This window comes from Sinocyclocheilus anshuiensis, unplaced genomic scaffold (assembly GCF_001515605.1).
Source record: "Sinocyclocheilus anshuiensis isolate Anshui unplaced genomic scaffold, SAMN03320099.WGS_v1.1 scaffold1373, whole genome shotgun sequence".
NCBI lineage: Eukaryota > Metazoa > Chordata > Actinopteri > Cypriniformes > Cyprinidae > Sinocyclocheilus > Sinocyclocheilus anshuiensis.
The window spans coordinates 332768-343136 of NW_015548285.1; the positions used below are offsets into that span (position 1 = coordinate 332768).

Below are 10369 nucleotides of genomic sequence, written 5' to 3' on the forward strand. Positions count from 1 at the left end.
ATGTTAATTTTCTGTCAAGAAAGTATTTAATTATTTATATAAATTATCAATATTGAAAACAGCTGTGAAACTTCATATTTTTGTGAAAAACGTGATACTTTTTTTGTCAGGATTCTTTTAAGTATAGAAAATTTAAAAGAACGGCATTTATCTGAAATGGAAATCTATTGTAATATTATAAATGTCTTTACTGACCTCAAACTTTTCAATGCTAGCCTACATCCAATGAATTATTTCACTGGACTACTCTTAGAAACACTTTTTTCACTCACTGAATCCTCACTTGCATTTTCTTCCTGATCTATTTTTGCAGTCTTGCTTTACAATTATCTTTTCTCTCTTTTCCCTAGCACCCCTATCGCTGTAGAAAAATGCAATATTTTTTCTGTCAAAAGCATTTTGACATGTTTTAAAAATTATTCCAATTACAAAAAAAAAAAAAATTACATAATTTTCCAAACCCATATGCTTTTACTTTTCCTCTGTGCAACACAAACGAGAACTAGTTAAATATGCAGAATGGAAAATGGAATATGTTTTTTTTTAAATAACCTTAAAATGTATCCTAGTGCTTTCAAAAAAAATCTCCATTTGTGATTCTACAGAACAAAACAATCATGCAAACAATGCAAATGGTAACAATTTTTGGATGAACTATTCCCTAAAAGCTGCTGTGTGCAATCCCAGAGATGATTATAACTAGCCATTTGTAGGTTGATTTCCCCAAAGAGAGTAAACATTGATGTTTGTAACATTTCTCTGCTTGTTTAAGCCGCACAATATACACGCTTAAAAAATAAAGGTTCCCAAAGGTGTTTTTTTGTAGCAATGCAATTGAAGAACCAGTTTTGGGTTCAACCTTTCAGTGATCAGTTTTTAAAAGAACAATGTTCTCTTTATGTAAAGAACATTCAAATACTCTGAAGAACCTTTTTTTTTTCGCTATAAATAACGTTTTGTGGAATGAATATGTTCCATGATAGTTAAAGGTTCTTAATGGAACCATAGATGCCAATAAAGAACCTTTAATCTTTCCATTGCTCAAAAGGTTCTTTAGATTATTAAAATGTTCTTCACACCAAGAAAAAAATTATTTGATAAAACTGTTGTTCACTGACAGGTTCTTTTGGGCATCCAAAAATGGTTCTTCTTTGGTATCACTTTTATTTTGAAGAGTGTAGCAACACTGACTCAACCACTTCCTTGACTTTCAGACTTTTTTTTGCAAAAATCCATTCGGTGGCACTGAAACTACACACCACAGCTTTAAAATCTGTTATTCCTTAAATGCTTTTCACCAAAAAAAAAAATACATTTGTGCTCTCAGAACGAAAGGAACTTCAGCAGGATAACATCCGATGGCAAGAACCTTGAAGTCTATCCAGAGATCCAGTTCAGCAGTGGATCTCATAAGCGATCTGCGTGTCAAACAGCAAGCTCTGGTTCATGAACAACCCTTCGGGATCAAGTGGCGGTCCTTCGCCTCCTTCTGCAGGAGCCCTGCGGGGTCCGATCCCCACGGCCCGGCCCGGGGTCAGCATGCACTCACCGGCCTTTAGCGTCGACCCCTGTTGGCTGCAGGACGGCGGGGTAGGCAGCACCGGTTTGGCACGGTTTAACACGTACATCTCGTGGCCGCGTTCGTCCCGGTACTCTTCAAGTTGAGCGAACGTGGTGGGACCGTCGGAGTAGTCGTTGACGTAGAGGATGCTTTCCTCTTTGCTGGCGCCGTATCCGCCTTCCTCTTTCTGCCGTTGGCGGTGGCGACTGTAAATCATGCAGAGAAGCAACAACGCCGTCAATGCCAAAAGAGAGATTCCCACCGCGATGGCCGTCTGGGTCGCGGTTCCCAGTGCGTTGAAGTCCATGCTTTCAAGCTCATAAATCGGTTCCTGACTCACGTCCACCGAAGAAGGATGATAGTAAGACGAGGAATGCAGTCGAGGCCAGATTTCCGAGCGGGACAAAGATGAAGACATGTTCACCGACAGGTGAAAAGTCACCCGAGCCACTCCGCCGGGATTCCAGGCCTCGCATTCATAGCGTCCGGCATGCGCCACCGTGACATTGCTGAGAAACAGCATCCCACTTCCCGTGTCAGGATCGAAACTTTCCCGGTCACCTACGTCGTCGGTTCCTCCTCGGACCGGCCCGCGACTCGCCGACCCTCCTTTTCCCCCAGGCCTGGCCGTCACTAACCTCTCTCTGGTCTTGGCATCTCCATCCATCCCGACCTCCTGCACCAGACCTCTGGGAGACAGCTGGGCTTTTCCGTGGGACGCTTTCCTCCAGGTGACTTGTGGCTGCGGGTATCCGGATGCCTGGCAGGACACACGTAGACTCTCCCCCAAACGCACCGTCAGGTGGCTGGGCTCCAGTTGCACTATGGGCGGAATGCAAATGAGGCTGTTTGCGGGAACCTCGACCAGACTGAGATGGGAGAGGCGCGGAGGTTCGGCGCACAGCATCCGGCGCTCAGCTGAGCTTAATAGCCTCTGACCCTCTTCATTTATCCAGCCGCGCAGCCAGTGCAGAGCACAGTCGCAGCGCCACGGGTTATCTGTAAGAGCAAATGCAATATAAGTCTCTCAAAATACAGCATTATTAAATATTTATTCAAACAGAATTGTTGTGCAAAAATATTTGAGAAAAAGTAAAGCTGGTCTGACATCTAAATGCCATGTCACTGGTACGTTTGCAGGCCATGCAACTCATATAACACTGGACTGTTTTATAATGAAAGTTTGGATCATGAATATTAATTAGCTTACTTAACCTGGCAGAGCTACCAATGGAAACATTTCTTAATTAATATTTATGACAATCTCACATGGGCTTTTTTTTAAAGAGAAAAATCTTAAAAATGAATTATTTGATCAAAAATGCAGTAAAAACAGCGATATTGTGATATTATAACAATTTAAAATAGCTGTTTTTTATTTGAATACATTTTAAAATGTAATTTATTCCTGTGATGCAAAGCTCCAGAAATATTTCTTGTTATTATCATTGTTGAAAACAGTTGTGCTTCATCATATTTTGTGGAAATTTATACCTTTTTTTTTTCTTTCAGAATTCCTCAATGAATTGAAAGTTAAAAAGACAATTAAGTTAAAAAGCATTTATGTGAAATATAAATCTTTTGTAGCATTGTTAAAACATTTTAAACATTTTGTAACATGTCTTTACTGTCATTTTTGATCAATTGAATGCAGGACACTGAATAAAAGTATTAATTTATTTATAAAAAAAATCTTACTGACCACAAACATTTGAATGGTAGTGTTATTTCAGATTTTTTCGTGGTATTGGCTAATATGAACCTCTTACCTGTGACCCTCAGCACCTGCAGGCTGACGAGGGGTTTGAGTGAAGCGGGACTCAGGGTTCTCAGGTTGTTCCTGCTCAGGTCCAGAAGAGCCAGAGAGGACAGACCCCCCAGAGCTTGATCTCCCAGCACCTCCACCGCATTCTCCTGCAGATGCAGCTCCTGCAACCGCTGCAATCAGCATTTCATCACGATTATCACTACAGGCATGATCGTAGCTATCATAAAAACACACTTTGTAAAGCAATCTAGCATAATGCAGAGTCATCTATTTTCACTTCAGTGTCTCTATCGAATTTGCATATTGCTGAAAAAGCCCCTATTAATTTAGCATTTTTATGAGTATTTGTACTGCTTTTCTGTGGCTTCTGCTTCTCTTCTACTCTCATGAAACATGCACACTTTGGCATAACATTATGTAAAGTCTGTGCAAATATTTGGAACATTTTAAAAATAATTTTAGTGAGACAGCAAATTATGGTTTTAATATTTCAAAAATGATCTCACATTGTTAGGATGAAACGTTCTAATTTACCTTGAACTCCACAGACCTTCGATAGTGGTAATTGGAAACTGCAACAAGTATTATTTCTGTTCACAATTCGCAATTACCCCATAAGCAAAATAAAAGTTCATGATAGCGTTTTGATGGCTTTACAAAAGATGAAAAAATATCTAGAGATTGTTTACGTTGGTCAGAAGAGAGAAAGAGTTTGCAAATTTGCTGTCACTCCCTTTAATTAATTAACTTTAAAAAAATAAAATAAATAAATAAAATATGTATAAAAAATATATAAAAAACGTTGTTAGATTTACAGTCAAAAGGTCCAATAAATTAAGTTCTTAAAATGTTTTGATATACTATAAAATGTTCATCCAATCATTGCATTCGGTTCAAATAAAATGTTAGGATGCCCTACCTGCCTGTCAACCTATGTATTTGCATAGCTCCGAGCAGCCAATAGCGAGAGTTTGGGGCGGGGCTACTGTAGCAGACTGAGCCTGAGGGTGTTTAACCGGTGAGGAAGAAGAAGACATTCAGATTCCGTTACACAAGTGTAAGCAAAAACAAAGATTTACCAAAATACACAAAAACAGACATTATGGTAAAACCAGGGTAAACAAAGGCGGAGGTTTTTACAAGATGGAGGCTTTGAATGAAATGTTTGGGTTTCAGTCAATACGACGAACTTGGGCCGTTTCTTCTTCACAGGTAGGCCCTATGCTAAACTTTATGTTAAAAGTATTACTAAAATGTTGGTTCTTTTATTGAAAGCAGCATACTTTTACCTGTTGAGACATGCTTTCATTTTTTGAAAGACCCGTTTTCAGACCCGTGAGAGCTGTGTTTGTGATGTTTGACGCGCGAAATGGGTGTTTGAAAATATGCTTTATCTTTGTATTTCCGCTAGGTGGCACTAGTAGCATAGAAACTGCCTAGCCTACCTTTAAAATAGTACTTATAGGCCTGGTTTCACAGACGGGGCTTAGCTTAAGCCAGGACTAGGCCTTAGTTAAATGAAGGTATTTAAGCAGCGTTTATAAAAATGTCTTAGAAGAAAACATTACAGGTGTGCATCTTGAGACAGAACAATGGCACTGACATATTTTAAGACATGTCAGAGCAAGATATTTTCAGCTGAGACAGCTCAAACATGCATTTTAGTCTAGGACTAGCCTTAAGCCTCGTCTGTGAAACCGGAGGATAGTCAATTACATTTCTTTCCAATGCAAAAATCACTTGTTTCTCTTTACAGTTTCATTTTGGAAGTAACATTTTTATGTAACAAGCCAATAAATTTACAGTCCGACTCCTAGTTGAACCTTTATTGCCAATCTTTAAATTAATATTTTAGTCACATTAATGCTGCACATTAATGCTCCTATAACCAGGGGTGCACATAAGTGGTCCGCAGGTCCGCATGCGCGACCAAAATAAGAAATGCGCTGTGTAAATTAGTTCAGAGCGCGCGTTTGCATACCGACATGTTTGACAGCTGTTAATGCCCAATTACCATTTTAGATCGACAAACTGTACTGTATAAGATTTCTATTCAAACTGAAAGCATAAATCTAGGCTACCAGCTAACGTTTTCAAAGCACAATGCAAAACTGTGACACTTTTTATTTTAAAATAAAATAGTATTATCACACTTTATTATTTTAGTTTATTATTTTATTAAAAAAAATAATAATAAAGTGCAATAATATTATCACTATTATTAATTTATATTTGATGGGTCACACCATGTGCCGTGTGAGGACCAAACCAAATCTCCAGGTTCTCTTATAAGAACCAGGCTGAAAAACTTATGTGCACCCCTGCCTATAACATATGTTAAATTGTAAAAAAATTGTTAAATCATTTGGAACGTTAAAACATTTGAAAATGTATATTTTGATAGGCAGAATGTCGCAGACGGCCGTTCCACCTGCAGTCCACGGAAAGTGTAGTCCTGGAGTCTGGTGATCTGGTTTCCTGCGAGGTAGAGGATGCGCAGGTGGTCCAGGCCGCGGAACACGTCAGCTGTGATCAGGTGGATGCGGTTTCCGTTGAGCGCCAGCTCCAGAAGCAGACCCAGGTTTCTGAAGGCCCCGGCCTCCAGCGTGGAGATGCTGTTATTCTGCAGGTAGAGGTAGTGCAGCTGGCCGAGGTCAGATAGATCCCGCTGACGGATCTGTCCGATGGCATTGTCCTGCAGAAAGATGGTCTGGACAGGACACAGATTCCGTGGCAAAACATTAGTACATTAACACAGGTTTGTGACATGGTTAATTTTATAAACTAACATTAAAGAATTTTAAGCAGAAAGAACTAGAGATAATCAGTTTAACCTTTATTTCTGTCATTAATAATCTAATTAATAATACATTATATTAATAGTGGAATTATAATTATCATGATTTTTTATTATTGTTGTAGTCTAATGATCATTTAAATTATATTAACAATGGAATTATTATTATTAGTAGAGTAAATGACATGATGATAATGATTATTTTATTTTTTATTATTATTATTTTATTAGTAATAATAATATTTATAATGAAATTATTATATGAATAGTTAGATTATCAGTATTGTACATATTATTATTATTATTGTTAATGCTGTTGTCATTAATAGTAATATTAATAATAAATTATGTTAATAGTAGAATCATTATTATGTTTAAGTGTAGTCTAATAATAATTTAAATTCTATTAATAATTGAATTATTATTATGTTTTATTGTTGTAGTCTAATGATCATTTACTTCAAAAACAGAAATAAAACAATAAGTTACTTAAAAAAAAACTTTATGAGAATCTGCATCACTTTCATTTTATAGAAAGCTTGAGTGATTATAATGGCGTTCTGGTTTTGACGTGCCAAGTAATAAAAGCAGCATCCATCTCATGCTTGTGTTTCTGTCCTAATCAGTGACAGCAGCGAGAGACTGCAGACAAAAAAAACCCCCAAAACCCTTTTAAGCTGAAACACAAAAGAAAATGTTTCTTTCTTTATCTGTTCCTCTTCACTGTGTTCCAGGTGAATGCAGAGTGACAGAAGGTTTCCTTTAACATGAAATAGATCAATACAAAGCTTTGGAAGTGTTACACGATTCTGGATTGACTATCCTTTAGCCTTAAACATGCAAACAAATCAATTAGCGGCATCAGAAGGGCATTAATAGGCTTTCACAAGAGCAGAACAACTGAGTGGCCTGTCTTCACTCATTTAACTGTATTAATGATGCAACATATTACACTGATTAATTTTCTAATTGATTTCTATCAAGCTATTGTCTGTGATCAAACACGGGTCGAGCCGAAGCAAATTTCTTGTGAAGCATAGGTTACACGGGTCAACTGAGCAATTTATGCGAGCCGGCTCATGAATATTCACGAGCTGCAGTAATGTTAGTGATGTGACTGGAGCAGATACAGAAACATGCAAATAGGGTCCACAGGGTGACGCGGGTGAATGATTCTGGAGTTATGATCTATGGTTTTAATGTCAGGTTTGCTGTACTGTGGGTCAAGGTGTAGATACAAACAAAAGAAGATATATTATTTTATTATTTAGGGTGACCGGATGACCAGAATGAAAAATTGGGACAGGTTGGAAAGTAGTGCAAGTGTTCCTCTCTTATATGTGGGAGAGTTCAGATATATAATATTTTTGTTTTCAAAACTGTAAAGAAGTGAATGGAAATAAAGAAACATTGTTTAATCATTTACAGTAAGACCAACAACATTTACAACAGTAAACAGGGTCAACTTGACTTGATTTCATGTCGACTTTGTGACTACTGATCAATCATTCTCAAAACTGCAGAAAACTATATACATTTTGAATCCAGCCCAGTTTTCTCCCATAAAAGCAAATGTAAAGTATTTGTAAACATCTTGATTATTTCTTGATTATTTCTTGTTGCTCAAATTTTTTTTAAAAATTGTGGGAAAAAACATTATGACACTAGTGACCCATTTAAAAATCTATTATTAATTTACATGACAAAATGTTTCATTTGAATGACAAATATCCATTTCATTTAACTGACAAAAATATATTAAATGTAAATGACCTTTTTCAGCACACGAGTATATTTTTTCATTTTGTTTTTAACATTGATAACACCAACAAAAACAAATGGTTTTAATATGTTAAATATTTTATTAATTACTTATTTTGATTGAAATGATTCCAAATGATTAGAAAAATTAATAAATTACTGTAAATGTCATAGAAATATTGGATCTATTTCAGTGTTTCTATAACAATGGAACTGTTTTTGACCATCTAAAGTTCTATATTTTTTTCATATTGTAAAATCATATTGTTTTTAACATTTAGGTAAACAACTAAAACACAGAAACAATCATTCGAGAAAAAAACAATCATTCATGTGATTTAAAGATTTTTAAGAAATGTTTTTATTTCTATTTTTAATGAGTTATTTTGATTGAAATTATTCAAAATAATTAGAGAAATTAATAAATAATTTTGCATGTCATAGAAACGCTGACACCGGAAGTATTTTCGACATTCTATGACGTTGGAGTTTTTTTTTTGGTGTTTTTATTTAATATTTATAACAACAATAATCACCAAAAAAAAATCATTCTTATGATCTGAATATTTATTATTTATACTAGACTACTTATTTCAATTAAAATAATAGAAAATTATTAGTTATAAATAATAAAACACTGTAAGAACTATTTCTGATGTTCTATTACGGATTTTTCCATATTGTTTATGACATTTATAATAGCATTAAACACCAAAAACACACACAAATTATTCTTATTATTTTAATATAATTACTTACATACTTATATTAATGACTTATTATGATTATAATAATAAAAAAATATATTTTTTTTTATAAATGTGTATTGCAAAATATATTTAATAAATGATTAGGTTATAAATTGATGCCTTTCACTCTTTAAAATAAAGTTAAAGGGGGTTTCGCAACGATGCCACAGAAGAACAATTTTTGCTTCCCCTAAGAACTTTCAGTGCAAGTTTCAGAGAGTTTTCATTTCAGTTTCATTTTCAGTTTCAAGACCATAAAGAACATTTTGTGGGATGAAGAGATTGGCATGAATGTTAAAGGTTCTTATGGAACCACCAATGCTAATGTAGAACCTTTTTTGTGACATGTCAGGGGACATGTTTGTCTCCAATACAGTATTTTGAGAACGACCCACCTATGAACATCCACATGCGTTTGCGCGACTGACCTGTATCCCGTGCGTGATGCCTTGCGGGATCTCTTTGAGCCCAATGGATCCACATTCGACGGTCAAACTATAGCAGCGGCACCCAGAAGGACAACTGAGAGAAGACGCGCACAGCTGGGCCAGCATGAGCACCAACACCGCAGAGAGCTGAGGAGGATTCATCTCAGAGAGAACTGCGAAAACAGGAAAGAGGGAATGATAGAAAAGAGGTGGCAGAACTAGGGCAAAAGAGAGGAAAGAGAAAAGAAGAAAGAGACGTGTTGCAGTTAAACCAATGGAATAATTGTCCAAAAGAGAAAGAGAGAGACACAAAAGACGGGGCTTGTTGTTAAAGAGCACATGCACGTGTGAGCTAATCGGATCCGTAACGCATGAGAATCCCGCTTAAGTGAATCGGAAAATTGAATCCTGCCGAGCAGAAAGGGAAGTAAGCGTAGAGTCAAGAAAAAACCGTCTGAAAGACGGATAGCGCTCGCTCCTGCCTGCCGGTCCCTACAGAACAGTCTCTTAGGAAGGATCTGTGGTGGGCTTTGGTTAATTAAGCATGAGGCTTGAGGTGCACATGCTCGCTGCCTCCAGGATCTCTCTTCTGTTTTGAGAGAATATGAAATACAACACCAAACACTGGCGGGCGCGCACTGCACGCTTCTCCCGGGAGAGCAGATCAAACCCTCAGCCTGCTCCACTCGCCTCATCCATCTCAAATCCCCAGCTTTTCATTAAGACATGGATTATAAGAGTTATGAACAAAGACATGTACATTTTGGCCCCCTGGTCCCAGATTTACAGCATACTGAACTACATATACTTCAGGGCTGGACCGTATGATTGTATTCTGGAAATGCGTTAGAAAGTCTACCTTGGTGTATATATTAAAGGGGTCATATGATGCTATTTTAAAGATCATTATTTTGTGTATTTGGTGTAACAGAATATGTTGACATGCTTTAATGTTCAAAAAACACATTATTTTTCAAACACTGTACATTATTGTAGGTCCTCTATGCCCCGCCTCTCTCAAACACGTCGTTTTCAACAAAGCCCCCTCCTTTGACAAGCACAGTCTGCTCTGATTGGCCAGCTGTCCCAGTGCATTGTGATTGGCCGAACACCACAAGCACGCATCGGAAATGTAACGCCCCTTACCATAATCACGAGCTTCAGCTTTCAAAGTAAATATCAAGACAGTTTATAATGTCTTAGTTTTACCATCAGTTCAAGCACGAAAGGGCAACAGAGTCGCGTGACAGACACAGTGATGATGCAGTACACAAGCCACGGTTAAGACAGCTGACGTGCTATGAT

The 10369-nt window shown here is 37.0% G+C and overlaps 1 protein-coding gene across 4 annotated transcripts in view; it reads right to left on the minus strand.

Annotated features, from left to right (window-relative positions):
* Positions 1 to 1201: 1201 nt before the first annotated feature.
* lrrc24 (leucine rich repeat containing 24) overlaps positions 1202 to 10369 on the minus strand; it is a 20203-nt gene continuing 11035 nt past the window's right edge. For 2 of the 4 annotated variants that reach the window (XM_016443468.1, XM_016443466.1), the window contains exons 2-5: positions 9065 to 9237; positions 5761 to 6039; positions 3331 to 3499; positions 1202 to 2560 (exon numbers count right to left, since the gene is read on the minus strand). In XM_016443468.1, coding sequence (XP_016298954.1) covers positions 1395 to 2560; positions 3331 to 3499; positions 5761 to 6039; positions 9065 to 9226 — 1776 coding nt within the window. In that variant the 5' untranslated portion in view covers positions 9227 to 9237 and the 3' untranslated portion in view covers positions 1202 to 1394. Of the gene's footprint in view, positions 2561 to 3330; positions 3500 to 5760; positions 6040 to 9064; positions 9283 to 10369 lie in introns of all 4 variants that reach the window. The other 2 variants (XM_016443467.1, XM_016443465.1) reach the window with 1 other exon arrangement.